At 37.8% G+C, this 17,718-nt stretch overlaps 1 protein-coding gene across 1 annotated transcript in view; it reads right to left on the reverse strand.

Annotated features, from left to right (window-relative positions):
* ppp1r1c (protein phosphatase 1, regulatory (inhibitor) subunit 1C) overlaps positions 1-17,386 on the reverse strand; it is a 30,761-nt gene extending 13,375 nt beyond the window's left edge. Inside the window, exons 1-4 of the mRNA XM_053496157.1 lie at positions 17,197-17,386; positions 14,997-15,057; positions 5,898-5,929; positions 5,457-5,514 (exon numbers count right to left, since the gene is read on the reverse strand). Coding sequence (XP_053352132.1) covers positions 5,457-5,514; positions 5,898-5,929; positions 14,997-15,057; positions 17,197-17,277 — 232 coding nt within the window. The 5' untranslated portion in view covers positions 17,278-17,386. The remainder of the gene's footprint in view (positions 1-5,456; positions 5,515-5,897; positions 5,930-14,996; positions 15,058-17,196) is intronic.
* Positions 17,387-17,718: the final 332 nt, after the last annotated feature.

A 17,718-nucleotide genomic window follows, 5' to 3' on the forward strand; every position in this document is an offset into this window, starting at 1 on the left:
ACTGTGGTTAAGGGTCCCATCACCATACTGTTGCTTGAAGTCTTCTATAAATGACAATCGTTTTTTTTTCTTTCATTACAAGTCCCCTGTTTGATGTTTGACTTGAACAACTCCTTACAACCTGTAACCTTTAAAGAAGACATTTTGCACTGTAACTTTTGTCCAATAGTGGTTGATCTGACAGTTCGTTTATCTACTATTCTAGATTTTACATCTTCTGATGCCCAAGTATCTGATCTACAGTATAGCGCTTTGTTGGTGGAACAAAATGCTAAATGATGAGATTGCTACAGTATAATACAAGCTAGCATAGCACTGCATTTGCCTGAAAATCAGCCAACCCTGAAGCTGTGTTTTCGAAGGCTTTAAGCTATGCTGCTGACTCTTCCTTCATTACTGAGAGTTTTGCCATGCTCAGCTAGCCTGCCCGTTTAGGTCCGGCACTCTGAAATGATGCATCTGCACCCGCTGATCGATAAGCCGTGCTAATGTGGATTAGTCCGTCCATTCCAGGAAATGGCTCCGTCATGGCCCTTCCTCTGTCCACATCACTACCTTCACTGTTCTGTTCAGTTCTGTTCACAGCATTCTGTCCCATTTCCCTTGTTCAGCTCTTTTCATCTTATAAAACCATGACCATAAAATTGATTTAAAGCTGCGCGGTATGTCTTCCGTCCATCACAGTTAACAGCAGTATAACTACCAAGGATTCAAATTGAGCTACATGAGCTCTTCCTACGGTTGGGGTCTTCCTCATGGTAGACGGGAATAGCGATTATTAAAGGAGTAACCATAAAAAAAAAGCACAGCTCTCTTAACTAGTGGTGAGAAAATAGGCTGATGAGGTGATACACGGCTGGGTTTGGATCATCAAAGTGTAGAGAGAGTTCATCCCGAGATCGACCTCAGAATCAGCTTGATTGTCTCGATAAAACCAAGAATCAAGAATGATGGGAAAACATCTTACTGTCAAAATGAAGCTACCAGAACTTGAATTCTTTAGATGTTTTCTGATGCATTTAAGCACGATAGAACCAGTGATCAATCAGTCATTAATTGCCTGACTTTTTTTTTTTTTTTTATAACAAAACAGCAGTCACATTTTTCGAACTATCCATAAAATCCACAGCAAGGGAAATTTGCAGAGTAAAGAACTAAGAGGGGAAGGCTCTTGCATTGCATCAGGGATTAAATATATACACAGCGAGTTAAAAAAGTGAACTGGGGATCAGTGAACCGCACATCACACACCAGGGAAATGCTGCTTGATCACGCAGGATGCAGATGATGCAGAATTAACTGCACACTTTCTGTGCTTTGGTGTGTGTCTATGTGTGTGTGTGTGTGTTTCCCAGTGTTTCTTTGGTGCTTGGATACCATCAAGGTAGAATTTTTTTTAGTAATAGTCGGACTGCCTGCTTCACGTCTGAAACGCTGGCCTCCCAGGAACTCCTTTAATAGCCGAAATATGTGGAAATGACTGTATAGGGTTTGTAGCAATAGCTTTCTGCCAAATTCCAGTAAAACCCATGTTATGTGTCATTTTCATCTTCATCATATGGGTCAGTGAGTCCAGGTGTCCAAAGCATGGGGCAGAGTCATCCTGGAAGATGTTCTCTTTACAATACTTTCTGCTCTGAGAAGATATTTCCTTAAGTCCAACTTAAATTTGCAGCAAAAACAAACTTTCCACAGTCATGGGTTGTAACCAAATATTTATACTTTACTTTATTAGGTCTGAACAGATAAGATGTTTTAAACAGATATGGAATATGTATATGAATAGGAGTTGCATTGCCTGGATGGTTAACAAGGGATATGGGTATTTCTGAGCTTGTGTATGTGGAAAAGGTGGATTTGTGTTGCTCAGCCATACGGTTTATAAATCAAAGAAGACAAGGCGGAAATGTTAACGATGAATGCATCACCAAGTACTGTCCACCTCAACAGTACACACCTCAAATACGTTCAGGAATTCAAATATCTAGGATCACTGGTACACAAGAGAAGAGTAGCGGCAACATCGAAGATCCATGGTGGAATTGGACAAGCAGCCGCGGCATTCGCCTCCTTCAAAGGGACTAACTCTTTGCCTCTTTAGAAGCCTGTTCACACCAATTCATTTTTATGGACCAGAAAAATGGACTTAAATCCGATTTAAACTAGCTCAAAGTTTTCCAGATGAAATACCTGCATCAGATTCTATGAGCCTCGATTAACGATCATATCCAGAAACCATCCAAATAAGATGTGGGAAACATCTAATAATAGAAAAATATCCAGCAACGATGACTGTGATGGTTTAGACATGACTGCCGTAATGATTACTCGGGAGTGAACGACCCGTACAGTGGAAGATCAAACAAACAGCACTGACGAAAAGACGGATCAAGCAGATTGAGGAAGATCCACAAAACCAGAGACTCCACCTCGACAATGCGAGAAGCACTGCTTCTGACTGCCAAGCTGGGAATTGGTAGTGAAAAAAATTCGAGATCTATTGGCACCTACAGCAGAGTATTAGCAACATCATACCAACGGCAGCTAAGGATCAATGAAGAAGAAAGATGCCGTCCCCAACTTTATGCGAGCAAGTGTTCGCAAAGATGTGGTCGGCTTGCGTCACATACTGTATCTCAGAAGAACCACGTGATAGTCTTTGCCTTTCCTGATTTGTAGTTCTTGCTTTAAAAGGAAAGTGCAGGGGCAGGCCTTGGATTATTAATCAGTAGGTCTCAAGTTCTCAAGCAGTCTCAAGTTTAAATCACCAAGCACCACCAAGTTGCCATGAAAATGAGCAAGGCCCTCAACCCTCAACTGCTCAGATATTTAACGAGATAAAATCATACAGTAAGTAGCTCTGGAGACGGGTGTCTGCCAAATGCCATAAATGTCAATATAGAGACTGTGAGAACTGGGCTACTAGTTTCTTTATAAGAGAATGTATTCTCAATTCAGTAAAAAGTATCTGGAAGATCCCAGGTTGAAACCCAAGCACTGCCAAGTTGGTGCTGTTGGGTCCGTAAGCAAGACCCTGACCTTAGTCCTCAAAGGCTCAGTTGTGTAACAAGATAGAAATGTTGCTCTGGGTTAAATAGTGAGAATAAAAAAAAACACAATGTATCATTTTTCTAGTCCTAAGCCTGTTGGTTTACATCATAGCCCAGTTTGGTTTTGCTTCCAAATACAAATGTCACACGAACACTACTGTTTATTACATGTCCCAGTTAAACTTGAATGTCCTTTGTAGATAAAATTGGTTTTAAAGTCAGGGTTTATTAAACTTACCAAAACCAGACAAAAGATGATTTAAATTGTTTAAATTTCAGGGTGCTCTGTAGAGTCTGAACTTGTTAACCTTCATATTGCCTCTGGCTGAATCAGTGGCGCTTTAATACTACTATGTAATGCTAGTAAAACTGTGTGTTATATTGGTGCCAAGTTAATTGTAAAGTACTTTCTATTAAATTAAATGCCAAAACAGCACACACACACAAAAAAACATGAACATGAGCATGCTTATTATGTGAGACAGAATTCATCATTTGACTTGTTAGAGGACAAAAAAGATATAGTACACAGTAGTACAGTATATACTTAAACTTTTTTTTGTTATTGATGCATTTATACATTATGCGAGTGTTGTTCCATTAGAATACTTGCTTAATCAAATTTCCAGAGCAAATTGGTTACTTTTCACTCTTTAAAAGTCCTCAACATATCTCAGAGGTCTCTTGTTCTTATTCTACTTCATATCTAATTAGTGACCATGAGATTAACATCAACTGAATTAGTACCGTTTAGCATCCAATCATCCTAATGTAGCAGCTGTACATGTACTTAGAGTCATGGCAACTTGTCATCAACCTGATACGGGTGTACAAAGTATTTAGCTCTGTCGATACCTGTGGGCGGCAACTCCAGTGTTGAACTTCATTAAAATATTCCAAAATTCTAAATTGTGTAAATAGGTAATTAAATGAGCTGTAATCATTAATTTAATATTGTTTATGTAGCCTATCCTACTTATTATGGACTATTGGGAAGCGCCAATCATCCTAAACCTGGGAGGAAACCGGAGTAAATGAAGGAAACAGGTTCAAATCCCGGCACCATCAAGGTCATCAAATGCATAATGAGATAAAAATGTAAGTCCCTCTGAATAAGGGAGCCTGCTGAATGACGTGAATGTGTATTTAATGTGTCAACAAACACACTAAGCACAGGGATGAAGTTCGAACCCCTGTCCCTAGCAGTGTGCCCCTGTCCCTAGCAGTGTGCCCCTGTAGCCCCCCCCACCCCCCATTGTTCACTTGCAGATGAGTCAGATTTTGAAACATTATTCATGCCTTCACTTATTAAATATAATTTCTCAGTACTTTGCTCACCCCTGCTGCTGATTTTGCATGAAAAGAGAAACATGGATCTAATATGGAGCTTTCAACATTATTCTGGATACGCCACATGATAGAACTAAATATGGATTATGTTTAGATTTTTAATTCATGATAATACTTTTTGCCCACGTTAACACATCAGACTTTAATCAAGCAGGAACTGGTCATTAGCAGGATGAAAGAAACGACGCAACCTCTTGCAGGTCTACAGTATGCACTCATTTAATCAGCGCCGTTACGAGACACAGCTAATTAAATCCCGTCGATACAGATGACGCAAATGTCCCCACAACACCAAGAATATATAGGCATCTATATTTACCTGACACAGGACGAGGAGAAGTGATGCAACAAGTATATGCAGTAATACACTATACTTTACTAATTACTATAGCTATAATTATGTGCTCAGTTATTACTGAAGGATAATTCATGAGCTGTGTGGATGGTGTCAAGGGGGGGGTGTGGGTTATATGGTCACACGATCAGATAGGTACATATAACTACATGTGATTTTTATAGAGGGGACTATTACTATTATTATTATTATTATTATAAACAATACAGTTATACAAATATTCATGAAAACCTATTTTGAATATAACTTAATATAATGTTTAACATAATGTAAAAATAACAAGGTTTTTGTGGGGTGAAAGAAATAGAGAAAAATAGAGAGAAAAAAAGGAAGAGGTATAAAAATAAAAGCATGAAATAGTAAAAAAATACAGAAGGCATAATATAGAAGAAAAAAGAAAGATATGCAGAAGAGCTAAAGAAAAAAAAAAGAAAGAATGAAAGAAAGAGAAAAGAAAAAAAATGAAAAGAGAAAAAAGACAGAAGACAATAAAAAAAAAGAATTAGTCTAATACTAACAATAAATAATTGTAATGTGTCTTGTAGGTCCAGATGGCGTGACTGAGATGTGTCTGTGCACATGTATGTATCCGTGTATGTGTCCACATGTCTGCGTGTGTGTGTGTGCTTCAAAAAGGATAAAAAAGGTCAAAAGATCTTATAATAAAAACCTCATACTGTAGTTTAATAATGTGCACGCACCTCTCATGGTAGGTGGTGTATACACACTGGTCTTCCTCTGGGCTGGAGACAGTTGAGTCTAATGTGTTGAGTGGAAAAGTGGAAAAACAGTGTGAGACAGAAGCAGGATATTTTCTCTCTCTCTCTCACACACACACACACACACACACACACACACATTCTCATTCACTCTCTCTATTTCAGGTTGAGCGATCGACAAGAAAATAAGCTTAAAGGTCGTCTTGTTTCAAAGCAGAGAATTCTGGGTGTAAGTAATAAGAGGCATTCACTGAACATGTCATTGTGTGTGTGCATGTGTACATGTGTGTGTGTGTGTGTGTGTGTGTGAGAGAGAGAGAGAGAGAGAGAGAGAGGACGGTGGATCAAAGTGGCACTTTAAAAGGTTAAGTGGATCAAGAATCAGAGATTCTTCAGCACATTAACACATACAAAGGTCCTTACCTCTGACTGACCGCTTGCCGACTGCTTATCATCTGGAGAGAGAGAGAGAGAGAGAGAGGAAAAGAACCAGTGAGAAACAGATTAAAGGAAGGAGAAAAACTTCAGTAAAATTGAATCCATAAGCGAGCTTTTGTAGATTCACAGTCCTTGTTAAAAAAGAGAAAATGTCCCATGTACTGTAACACAGTTTATTTCCTACAGCAAACACACTCAATCAGCCCAAACACATCTGCCGTCTGTTTGCTTGGAGGCTTTCCTACTCTTCTCTTTCTTCCCCTCAAAACAGTTTCATAAACAGAGCTAAGAGCCGCTGCCGTAAACACTGCGCTCGTCCCAGGACTCCTACTCGACTACGCTGACACTAACCCTGACTCGAATCTGACTTCACCCCCCACACGTGACCCAGATCTCATGTGTTTAAGGGCCGTTTCAGAGGACAAACTCGTCCACATTAGTGTATAATTACAAAGTCACTTGTAATTATGAATGTAAAGTCAGATCTGACCAAAACATCAGAACGGAGCAGTATGGCTTGAGACCTTAATCACACTTGGTCATGAGATGAGCCATGAGCCATAGGTACACTGTACTCATGTTCCAGGTGACAAACTTCACCTTTTCGATGTACAGAGAAAGAACATTTATAAAGAAAAAAAAAACCTATTGTTTTTTAATATCACATCATTAATGTACTTATAAAAACCTTAATTTTAATATAAGACAGACTTGAAAAAACTTTGCCATGTCTTGCAGATTTTCTTCCGCTGATGAAGGACAAGTATTTAGACATGTGGACGGGTCTCTAGAGTGTAGAAGAAAAAACATCAGCTGATCTTTTTTTGTTTTTCCTATTTTTTCTTTTAAACAAGCCAACTGGATTAACATAGATGCTGAAACTGTTTGCTCAAGACAAGAAGTGAAATGGATTTGAAAATGGATTATCTGATGTGTATTTCAGCTGAGGTGAGCTCTGAGACCTGTACCTGTATTTTTATTTTTATTTTTATTTCTATTTCTATTTCTATTTTTATTTTTAGTTCTATTTTTCCTAGTTTAATTTAATTTTTCTATTTAATTTCTATCGTATTTCTTTTATTCATATTTATTTCTTATTTGTAAACTTTAATGCTCTTTTAGGGTCAATGGCAGTCGTATAAGCATTTCACTACATTTCGTACTGTGTATGTTTGTGGATGTGACAAATAAAATTTGAATTTGAATATAACTTATTAAAGAAACCGTTAAATATGGGACCGTTAAAAGAAAGGGGTGAAAATGTCTAAAAGCTGAAAAAAAAAACAGTTTTTGACCCCAAAAACACCAAAAAACAAAAACTTTCAAAAAGGGTAAAAAGATCTCATAGTTAATAATAGTTTAATAATTTTCTGGAACAATCAAACTGAGAATACAGTGTATTACAGTATCTTCAAGAATACTTTTAGTGTACAATTCTGCTATTATACTTCCCCCACACCTCCCACCTAAGTCTGGCACAAAGTATTATCTCATACAGTACCTTTAGATAACACAGACTTACATTATGCTAAAGATTAAAATAAAATAAGAAATATAGTTTGGAGGGCATTTGTGGCTCAGCAATAGGTTTCTTACCCTCCATGCGGAAGGTCGAGGTTCGATTCCCACCCAATACCCAAACCCCTGCAACTGGATGCAGTGCCAGGATAAAAAAAAAAAACCTAATACTGTAAGTCTGTAAGGAACTTGGAACTACTGTAGAAATTTTAGTGTAGAGTACATTGTATTTTGGAGTAAAATGACCTTATAATATGCGATTATTTATCTCATGTAGCTTACAGCACAGTTAAATGGCTTTTTTTTTTCGCATATCACATTAGGAGGAAGTTGTGGTCTGAGCACAGATAGGATTAAGGGTCTTGCTCACGGGCTCAACAGTGGCAGCTTTGGCAGTGCTGGGACTCAAACCCCCAGTCTAACCCAGAGCCTTAACCGTTTGTGCCACCACTGCCAAACCAAGGATTTTTAAGGATTTCCATGTTCTTATTTTGAGCGAATTGCATTTCGAACATAACCTGCCAAGGCTTTTATCAAGCCACAGGCAATAAATTATCAACACGGTATCCAATGCTCCATGTTGTGTTCGGGTCAGGAGTCAGTTATTCAGCACGCACACACACACACACACACAAGGATGTTATCACGGACGCCAGATCATCACTACCCCTGAGGTTTATCGCAGCCTTCCGAAGCTAATATCTGACAGCACAAGGACGGCTTCCACTTATATCACCGTGTTGACATGAGAACAGACCCGTCAGTCAGACATTGTCGAAAATGTACAGCGTCTGCTTTCTGGTGTTTTCACTACTGCTCTGAATTTTAGCCAGGCAGCATACCCGAAAAAGATACCAGCTAGCATGCAGTATTTTAACACTGTGTTTATGATGTTATTCTATCAATGTTACAGATTAAACAATTGAGTACGTCTATACAGTGGAGCAAAGGTAAGAAGTGCTGCATGTAGAGCGTATTTTTCTTTTTTTTTTCCATAGAGGTGGAAAATAATGGATGGAACTGTGGTTACTTTGGTAAAGTAACTGAAATTAATTTTATAGTACATGTTAAATAAAAGCAGGTCCAACCAAGACTTTTGTATGAAAGTAAAAACCCCCTTATATTCCTCTATATAATTTCCTCCTACACTAACGCACTTACTCCAGCGTTTTACTAGCACTTGGATACCATCAAGATGCTGGAAGCCTGCTGCACCTCTGAAACGCTGGCCTCCCAGGAACTCCTTTAATAAAGTCTTCTGTAAATGCCAATTAGTTTTACAGCTTCATTCACAAAAAAATGTCATCACAAATCCCGATTTGACTTGAACTTCCCTTGTAATAAATAAGTTGTGTAATTTTCATGCATCGTCCTAAACAGCTTAAATAGTATATACAGTATATATTTCCTTATATTGCCTTCACAGATCCAAACAGTTGCTCATGGTCATCAGGAACAGATGTAAGTCACCCATGATCCATCTCCGTATAAAAAACATCAGTATGAATTCCTTACTGCATGCACATCACTTACAGTAAATCTGAGTACAGTCCTGTGTGTGTGTTTGTGTGTGTGTGTGTGTGTGTGCGCAATTCCTTTTTAAACAAATAAGCACCATTAATTGCAAAACTTGCAACTAACTACGTAAACTTAAAAAAAAAAAAAAAAAAGAGTTTTTCAGGATGATGTACCGTAATAACAGGAATATTTTTAGAAAAACTGTTTTTCTTTTTCTCGTTGTTGTTTTTCGAGCTTGGGAGTCTGTTATCTGCTTTTGCCTTTTCATCTTTCAAAAATCCATTAGCTTTCATGAGGCTGGTCTTTTACCTTTTTTTTTTTCCTTTCCCCATTTAAATATTCATCATCAGTATCACATTTAACAAGAACATTAATCGGAACTCCTGGTGTTGGCTAGGTGTTCACTGAACTCATATGATTCCTAAGAGACTAGTGTGAAAAAGGGTGTTTACACGGCACTTCATGTACTGCACGGTGCTCCAATTCATGTTTTGGGTAAACCGTGCACAAAAGATCATTGTTGTGTGGATGTGAAGTGGATCTGCAGGACCGGTTGGCGTCATGAGGAGTTCCCGTAGCCAGGAATAATTACTCCAACGTTCCCGTTCCCTAAAGACACGAGCTACACACGCTCACTGTTTATAGACCCTCCACTCACTCACTCACTCACTCTCACTGACTCACAGCCCCTTACTCTCTCACTGTGTGAGCCACACAACTGCTTTTCATAGACAATGTACTCACTCACCCTCTTCCCCACTTACTCGGCTACCGATCGACTCATTACAGAGAGCCTAGACTTGTTAGGAACTAAAAGTTAATTCGTTAAAAAAAAAAAAAAACTACGGACACAGTCGAGACACTGAGCAGCACAACAGTCTGTTTGGGTGACGTCACCGCTTCCTAGACACAGCAGGAAATCATTACACACAGGGGACATTATTATGCAAGAGCCCACAGGAGTGTATTCCAACCTGCACCCTGAAACAGCACGTTCCAGCTCTAATGAAGAAAGCAAGCCAAGCCAAACGCTTCGGAGAGGCAGCAACATGGTGACGCAAGTTTACAGCTTCTTCAGAAAGGTTCCTTTATAAGGCACCAGCGGCACGTTTTTACGAACGCACAGAAATGCCAGGCGCACAAAGAAGTGCCTGTAGTCTGAATGCTGCACTGTGCATCCTCGCTCCCACTCACGCCCCTTACCATTACGCACCACAAAACCCAGTAACCACACACTGCACACAAACCGCAATAGTACACACCGCATGAGAAATAGGGTATGTTTTTTCAACATGTAGGTCATAGAGGATGCATTTGTTAAGTAATTCCAAAGACAATAAAATAACCAATTGCTTTGTCTGTGCTGCAGGTTCCCAGTCTGGCAAAAGAACCTTCAAACCAACAGAAACAAGATTCAACAATACATCCCCATTTTCATTTGGCGCCTCTCGACCGGATTCTTTTATTAAAGACTTGTCTTCAGATTTGAGCCCCAAATGGACCGTTCCTCTCGAAGCAGTCTTAAATAAACCAGACAGGCCAACGCAATCGATATCCAGATCACCCCAGTTAACCAGATTCCATGCTTTTGAACAACACTGGCTTCTTTTCTTCATCCATCACCAAAGATGTTAATACAATCTGGGATTTAACGAGCCGTTTTGTTAACACCGACCTTTTAATTTGACTTCAATTTGGTTGCTAGATAGATATCATTCCCATGGATACATTTAGCGAGATATAGTAATTAACACGGAAGTGTTCTAGCTAGTGTATTTTAATTAGACATGCTTGGGAATTTATCGTTTAAAAAGATCAAGAATCAATTGATATTTACACGGGGAAAGATTTCCTGTATCAAGATTCCAGCTGGGATTTTTTTCTTTTCTTTTTTTTTTTTTTTTTGTATTTTAGAAAATGTGAACTAAAAAAGCAGATAATTTTGCATCACAAACATGATAAAGATAAATAAATAAGACTAATGTGATGATATACATGAAAACGAGGTGAGACATTATAACATTGATTTGTGTTTGTATATCCAGGAAAGGGAAGTGCATCCATACTTGCATAGTGCATTACACTGTACACTCTTGTAGGTATAGAAGACCGCAATGACAAAAACATTGTAATTGCTTCCAGTTATGCAGTTGATGTTGGGTTTCCTTCTATTTATACAGTACATAGTTCTAAATAAAGACATTAGTGCTCTATGTATTTCATGTACAGCGGTACCTCGGCATATGAACTGAACCCGTTCCAGACACGAGTTCTTAAGGAACAATTTCATATTGCAAAATGCATTCCGATAGGAAATGATGTAAATGCAAATAATCCGTTCCAGATATTTCCAAAAATATTACCAATCTTCAACATTATAATAGCGTGATCTAATCTAACCTAATATTAAATTGGAAAAACATCATAAAGGTCAAGAAAAATGCTTCTTCTTCTTTTTCTTCTACTTTTTGTTATATTTCTAGCAGATTTAACAAACATTTAAAAAAAATTAATAATTTAATTATTATTTTCTGTTATCGGATCAATGTGAAGAGGTAAATTGGAATCGATAATCTTAATGATATTATTCAGATTGCTGAAATATTGTCCAGGTAGCCGTAGCTAGCGATGCTCCTTCATTATCACACAAAACAAAAATGTTGGAAAAAAGTGGAGATTTACATTTTGATTCATAATCACTCCTAATCCTCATTCTAAATCATAATAAATCATAATTCTTTTATTCTTTCAGATAAAGATGGTTTAAAAAATAGAGTAATTAAAAAAATAAATACAATTACACTACAACTTCTTTCTTTCTATTCTCTCTGTTCTTCCTGTTATCTTTGCACTCTCTTGCACTCTTGTCTTTGCATCCAGCTGCAGCTGAGTGAACCTGTGAACTGGACATGTGGTCAGAGTTAATGTGTGTGTGTGTCCACAGCGGTTTGTCCTTCAGGCATAAAACATTCCTGAGACTACACACAAACAACATATGAAGCTTATTTTAATAGCTCAGAAACCAGGATCAGCTGCAAATGGATGATAAATCTTTGATGTATTAAACAGCAAGTGCTAATGGAGAACCTCACAGTACATTTCACACAACAAACAAGAACACATGGGGGACGAGGACATAATTTTCACTTAAGTGGATATTTCGAGTGTTAATCGGTTACTTTGAGTAAGATCTGAGAAATGATTATTTTGGTTTTGGATGGGAACACCACGCATTACTGCAATCTGAGTGGAAAATCGCAGGATAGGACATTTTTGTGTTTTGCTTTGACACTCGGCATGGTTCTCCGAGTTCCATATGGTGACGCAACAGGGAGGCTGTTTGTAAGATATCAGCTTACACTTCAATGCCCCCCCCCACCACCACCACCACCACCACTACTCTCATCTAACACACCATTCCTTAAAATGACAAGAATGGCTTATTGGACAGCTGGGCTCCGAAATCTCTCAAAAGCGTATTAAAGCTAAAATCTTGATCAATGTTCAACCAGATTGAAGTCCTCTGAATTTTTTATGAACATGTCAGATAGATAATGTACCAAAGTCCCAGAAGTCTTCAAGTGATCTCACCATGTACTATTCAACTGCAATCTTTATCCAGAACTTAAAATCTATCATATTTGGTTTTTTTTTTTCTTAAAAAATGTTTAAATTATTATCAAATTCTTATTAAAGTCCAACATACAGGTAACCAAGATACTGTACATATATTTTATGGATTGTGTCAGGTCACAGCTGGACCACTGATCTCTATCAACATGACAGTTCAATTAGTCAATTAAACAGCAACTCAAATCTACAAAACTATAGATTATAGTGTATAATTTATAATAATAACTCATTAATATAGGCTATATATTTTCTATTATTAAAAATCCCTGTTATTCTTATTTATAATTTACATATAACTTATGAGTCTTAAATAAATAAATAAATAAATAAATAAATAATAACAATAGTAATAAGAACAATAACAAATATATACAGTATACCTATATTTCTGCTAATGTTAGATTAACATTGTTAAATTTAAATTTGTAGAGTCAGAAATAATTTGATTTGATTTGTCATTAGCATTACAAATTTTGGGTCTAAATTAAAAATAATAAAAAAATTTGGAGCAATAAAAGATAATTATTTTCTTATTATCTCATACAATTATTATTAGTTATTGATTTATTTATTGTTTGTTTTTACATTTACACCGTTCACTTTCCTTTTAATATTTCATACATAGAGCGAATCAAAATTTATAGACCATGCAATACTTTTTTAAAATTGAATTAAAAAGAAATTCTGGTTGTCATTTAAATCATATTATTATTATTATTATTATTATTATTATTATCGACCACTAATGTTATAGGTTTTGTAGTTCCAATTAACATACAGCAAGCTCCCACCAAAAAAAAAAAATTTAGAATGTGTGTAATGGTTAATATGTTAAAGATTTCCCATTTTTTGAGGGCGTCTCCAGTCTCAGTGATGGTCAGAGGTAATACTTCAAATAAAAACAAGCGTTTTAAATCCGCTTTTCGTGGATTAACTGATTATAGCTGTTATAATATAAAATAGTAGGAGGAACTAGCATTTTATGCTATCAGTTATGGTAGCGGTAATTTAAACTTGTCCCAGGTCCCATAACACCACCTCACTGTCGGACATTATCCTAAAAACATTCTCAAATGTTATGATTCTCACTTTTTCTAGTGCACAGATAGTTAAAAATGTCAATTTGGCCAATATCCACAAAACGTTTAGAGATATATCTTAGAACAGACAAAACCGACATGTGAGAAATTATTTTACGAGGGGCGTTCAAGTTAAACTGGGACTATTTATTGTGCAAAATAACAGGACAGAATCATGGGTAAAAACTCGCTTTATTTCTCTATATAATCCCCAGCTACACTAATGCACTTAATTCCAGTGTTTCACTAGTGCTTGGATACCATCATAGTAGAAGTTTTTTTCAGAACTGAATGTCTGAAACGCTGGCCTCCCAGGAACTCCTTTAATAACCCAAACATGTAGAAATGGCTTGGAGAGAGGACAGGACTGTACCCACCATCCTATCCTATCCTATACTATCCTATACTATACTACAGTATACAATATTATACTATACTATACCCATCCGAGTTCCTGTAATGTGCAAGTGGTGTTGGTGAATGATTGTGTGTACAGTCCTCACAGACACATGCCAAGTCAGCCTGGATCATTATCCGTGGTTGTAAACATTTGCACTATCTAAATAAATGTTCTTCTACAGTGCATGAAGAACAATGCATCTTCTGTAAAGGTCTAGCGATTGTACAGTAAATGTTCAAGACAAGGCCTGTACCAAAGTCTTCTTAGCCCAAGGTTTTTTTTTTTCTCAAGCAGCTTGACCACTGTACCTGAAACCTCCAGCGAGCTCGCTGCACTTCACCCAAAGTCCTAAACACTAGACAAAACAACTCACAAAACAAACACACTGTCGCATTCTCAAGGAGACTGATAAAAGCAGGAAGAATTCTCTCAAGGCCAAACATTGTATTCATAAATCTTATCATTCCTACAGATATGAATGTGTGTGTGAACCGTATAAGCAAAATGGTCGGGAATAAACCTTTCTTAAGTTCTTGGTCATAAAAGTCTGATCAGTACAGCATTTACCATTAAACAGTCGGTATTTCTCACTGCCCCAACACATTAGACATGGGCGGTGTAGAGTTTTAAAAGCACATCATGGGTTAAATCGGGTGTGTCAGAAATGAATAAAACACTAGAAGTGGAACACAGTAAGAGCCACCACTAGAAATAATAACTCAAAGGTGCCTATACTTATAATTCATTTAAAAAGCATGCTTGTTGTGAATGAGTTGGATACTATGGTTGACTAGGAACAGGGAGCTCTTGGAGCCGTGTCCACTTTTCCAACCTTGACCCAAAAGACTCCAGTTTGAACCAAACCTTTGTGTGCACACACTCCAGATAAGTGTGCTTACGCAATGAGGCTGTTTTGCAACAAGAACATAAGGTTACCTGATGCATTGGGGTCGTTATAGATGACGAGAGTGGCTGGAGTGGGCCTTCGTTTGCGTATCTGTGAAGAAAGAGCGACAAAAAAAAAAAAAAAGGGTAAGGTTGTGTTCACTTCATTGCATTGCATTTAATTGTGTGTTCACTTCATTGCATTGCATTTAACAGAAAGTAACAAAAAACGTCATTTATGCAGAGGTAAGAAATGTATAGTTATTATGCTTTAAAAACGACATACGACCTAATGCTAATATCTTCAATATAGTCCGATTTTTTTAAAAATAAGTTTATAAAAATGATTGCATGGTTTTGGTCTGTCGGATTAAACCTGAACGTCCTTAGGAAATCCACCAAGAACTGGAAGATCATGCAAACCTCCTATACACAGACCCCACGCTGGACTTGAACCCCCTGCCCTGGATGTCTGAAGCCACAGTGCTACTGTAACTACAGTATGGACTGCACCACTTAGTGTATATCAAGCTTGAAATATTCTCTTTTACAAAAAAGTCTTCTTTCATTCTTGGAAGTGAAATAAGAATATTTAAAGCTTGGAAGAATTTTCATAATTGTACTGTATGTACTGTTGATTGTAATCTTCTAATAGGAAATTCTTTGTCGACACTACCAGTCAAAAGTTTGGACACACCTTCTAATTCTTTTGTCTTCCCTGATTTTTGTTTGTTTGTACATTGTAAGAAAAAATGCTGAAGGCATCTGAAATATACAATAATCTCTTTTGGACAGTTGATATTAAGATGTACAGTATCTGCTACTTATGATCTGTAAATCCTTACATCATCACGGTGCTTAATGGGTTTTTGCAAATGCACTTGACACAATACTGTTCTTGCAAGAACTGTTCCAGAACAGCTGTAGTTATTGCTACATGCAGTAATTATATAATCATATGTGTTATTGCATAGTTTTGAAAAACCCAGATTTGTTCTAGAATGTAGAAAATTAATTCAAACTTGTGTCCAAACCTTTAACTGGTACTTTGGTTTTGTAGCATAGAAATGTGATTTTATAATTTCACTCTCTATTCTATTCTCTATATCACTTATCCTGTACAGGGTCATGAAGGGCCTGGAGCCTAACCCTGTAGGACCCGGAGTAAACCCTGGACAGGGTACCAATCCATCACAGGACACATCCACCTACATCACACACTATGGGGACTTTGGAGAGATCATTTAGCCTGATCTGCATGTCATTGTACTGTGGGAGGAAACCAGAGTACCTGGAGGAAACCCACCAAGCATGGGAAGAACATGCACACCTTCTACACATACTGTAGAGTCCAGGCAAGAATCGAACCCTCGACCCTGGAGGTTCAAGGCCATAGTGCTGACCACTACACCACCATGCGTTCTGATAGTGTATTCATTAATTTATATATTTATGCTTTTCTCATTTAAGCAAATCAGTCGTTTTGCCAACACTAAGGCAAAAAAAAACAAAAAAAACAACAGATTTACAAATTGACAACTTTATGATTATTATGATCCTCAATGCAGAACCTATTATCACGCATATCACCACCATTCTTGGTTTGATTAGTTCTACATGATGAACTTCAGCACATAAATTCAGCACTGTGTCCTGGACTGTTCATGAACCCACATTTCTATCACCTCTTCTTTTTATAACTGAGACGCGTTCTTCTACTTTCATTAACTGTTAGACTTTCCAGTAAGCTGAACCCTGGGCTATAGTCAGTTTCATCCCTGCTCTCCTTCATCACTCTCACCGTACACTTATAGCTCTATAATCATGTAGTCATGGCTCTCTTTTCTCTCCAGAGTGATCAGGAGACTCTGAATTAGATCTGATGCTGCTTCTGCTAATGGACCTCTAACTCAGCACGAGCGGAGGTTGCTTCTGATTGGCCAAATTGGCCTCATCATCATCTTCATCATCATCATCATCAAATCATCTTAGTGTGTTAGTTACCATCAGTACTAGTGTACGTCTGGCTTTCACACTTAGAAATGAAGAAAAAAAATGAATATTATCACATAATGATTTATTTTAGAAATTACTACACAATATTAGCAGTATACTTATTAATTTTAAACATATCTATATATATTTATATATAAAGAGTGAACCACCATCAGGATCAGCAACAATCAAGCTTGCATACGTACAGTAAATACATTTGAAAGCAATATGAATAAAAGCTATGAGATCTACTCACGTGTTCTGCTGCCTGAGGGTCCAGATGACTCTGAAACAGCGGCACCGCAAACTGGATCTTCTTAGGACTGTTGGGCTCCATGGTGCCGAGAGTTAACGGAGGGACGGAGAGTGGAAAGCAGTGTGTGCAAGTAAAAGAAAGAAAGAAAGCGAAAAGGACAAAGAGCAGCTGTGTGGTCAGGCATACAGCCGCTCCGCTCTCCACTGGCCCCCTCCTTATGAGAGCCGGTGATTAGTCTCCCTCCTGGACCGCCCGCCTTCTCCTGTTCCCCTATTGCAGTGAGTGAGTGTGTATGTGTGTGAGAGAGAGAGAGAGAGGGGGGGGGGGGGTGATCAGAGTGTTGGTTTGTTTCTCTTACTCCTCCATAAAAAACATCACTTTCTCCAGCACCAAGCAACCAGGACGCCCTCAGATACCTTACGCCCTCTGGTCTCTCCAAAAGAAAGAACGTATATATGTGTGCAAGTGTGTGAGTGTGTGTTTGTGTGTGTGTGTGGCCTCAGATGGCCGAGGTTTATCCTC

The sequence above is a fragment of the Clarias gariepinus genome, chromosome 5, assembly GCF_024256425.1.
Source record: "Clarias gariepinus isolate MV-2021 ecotype Netherlands chromosome 5, CGAR_prim_01v2, whole genome shotgun sequence".
NCBI classification, from domain to species: Eukaryota; Metazoa; Chordata; class Actinopteri; order Siluriformes; family Clariidae; genus Clarias; species Clarias gariepinus.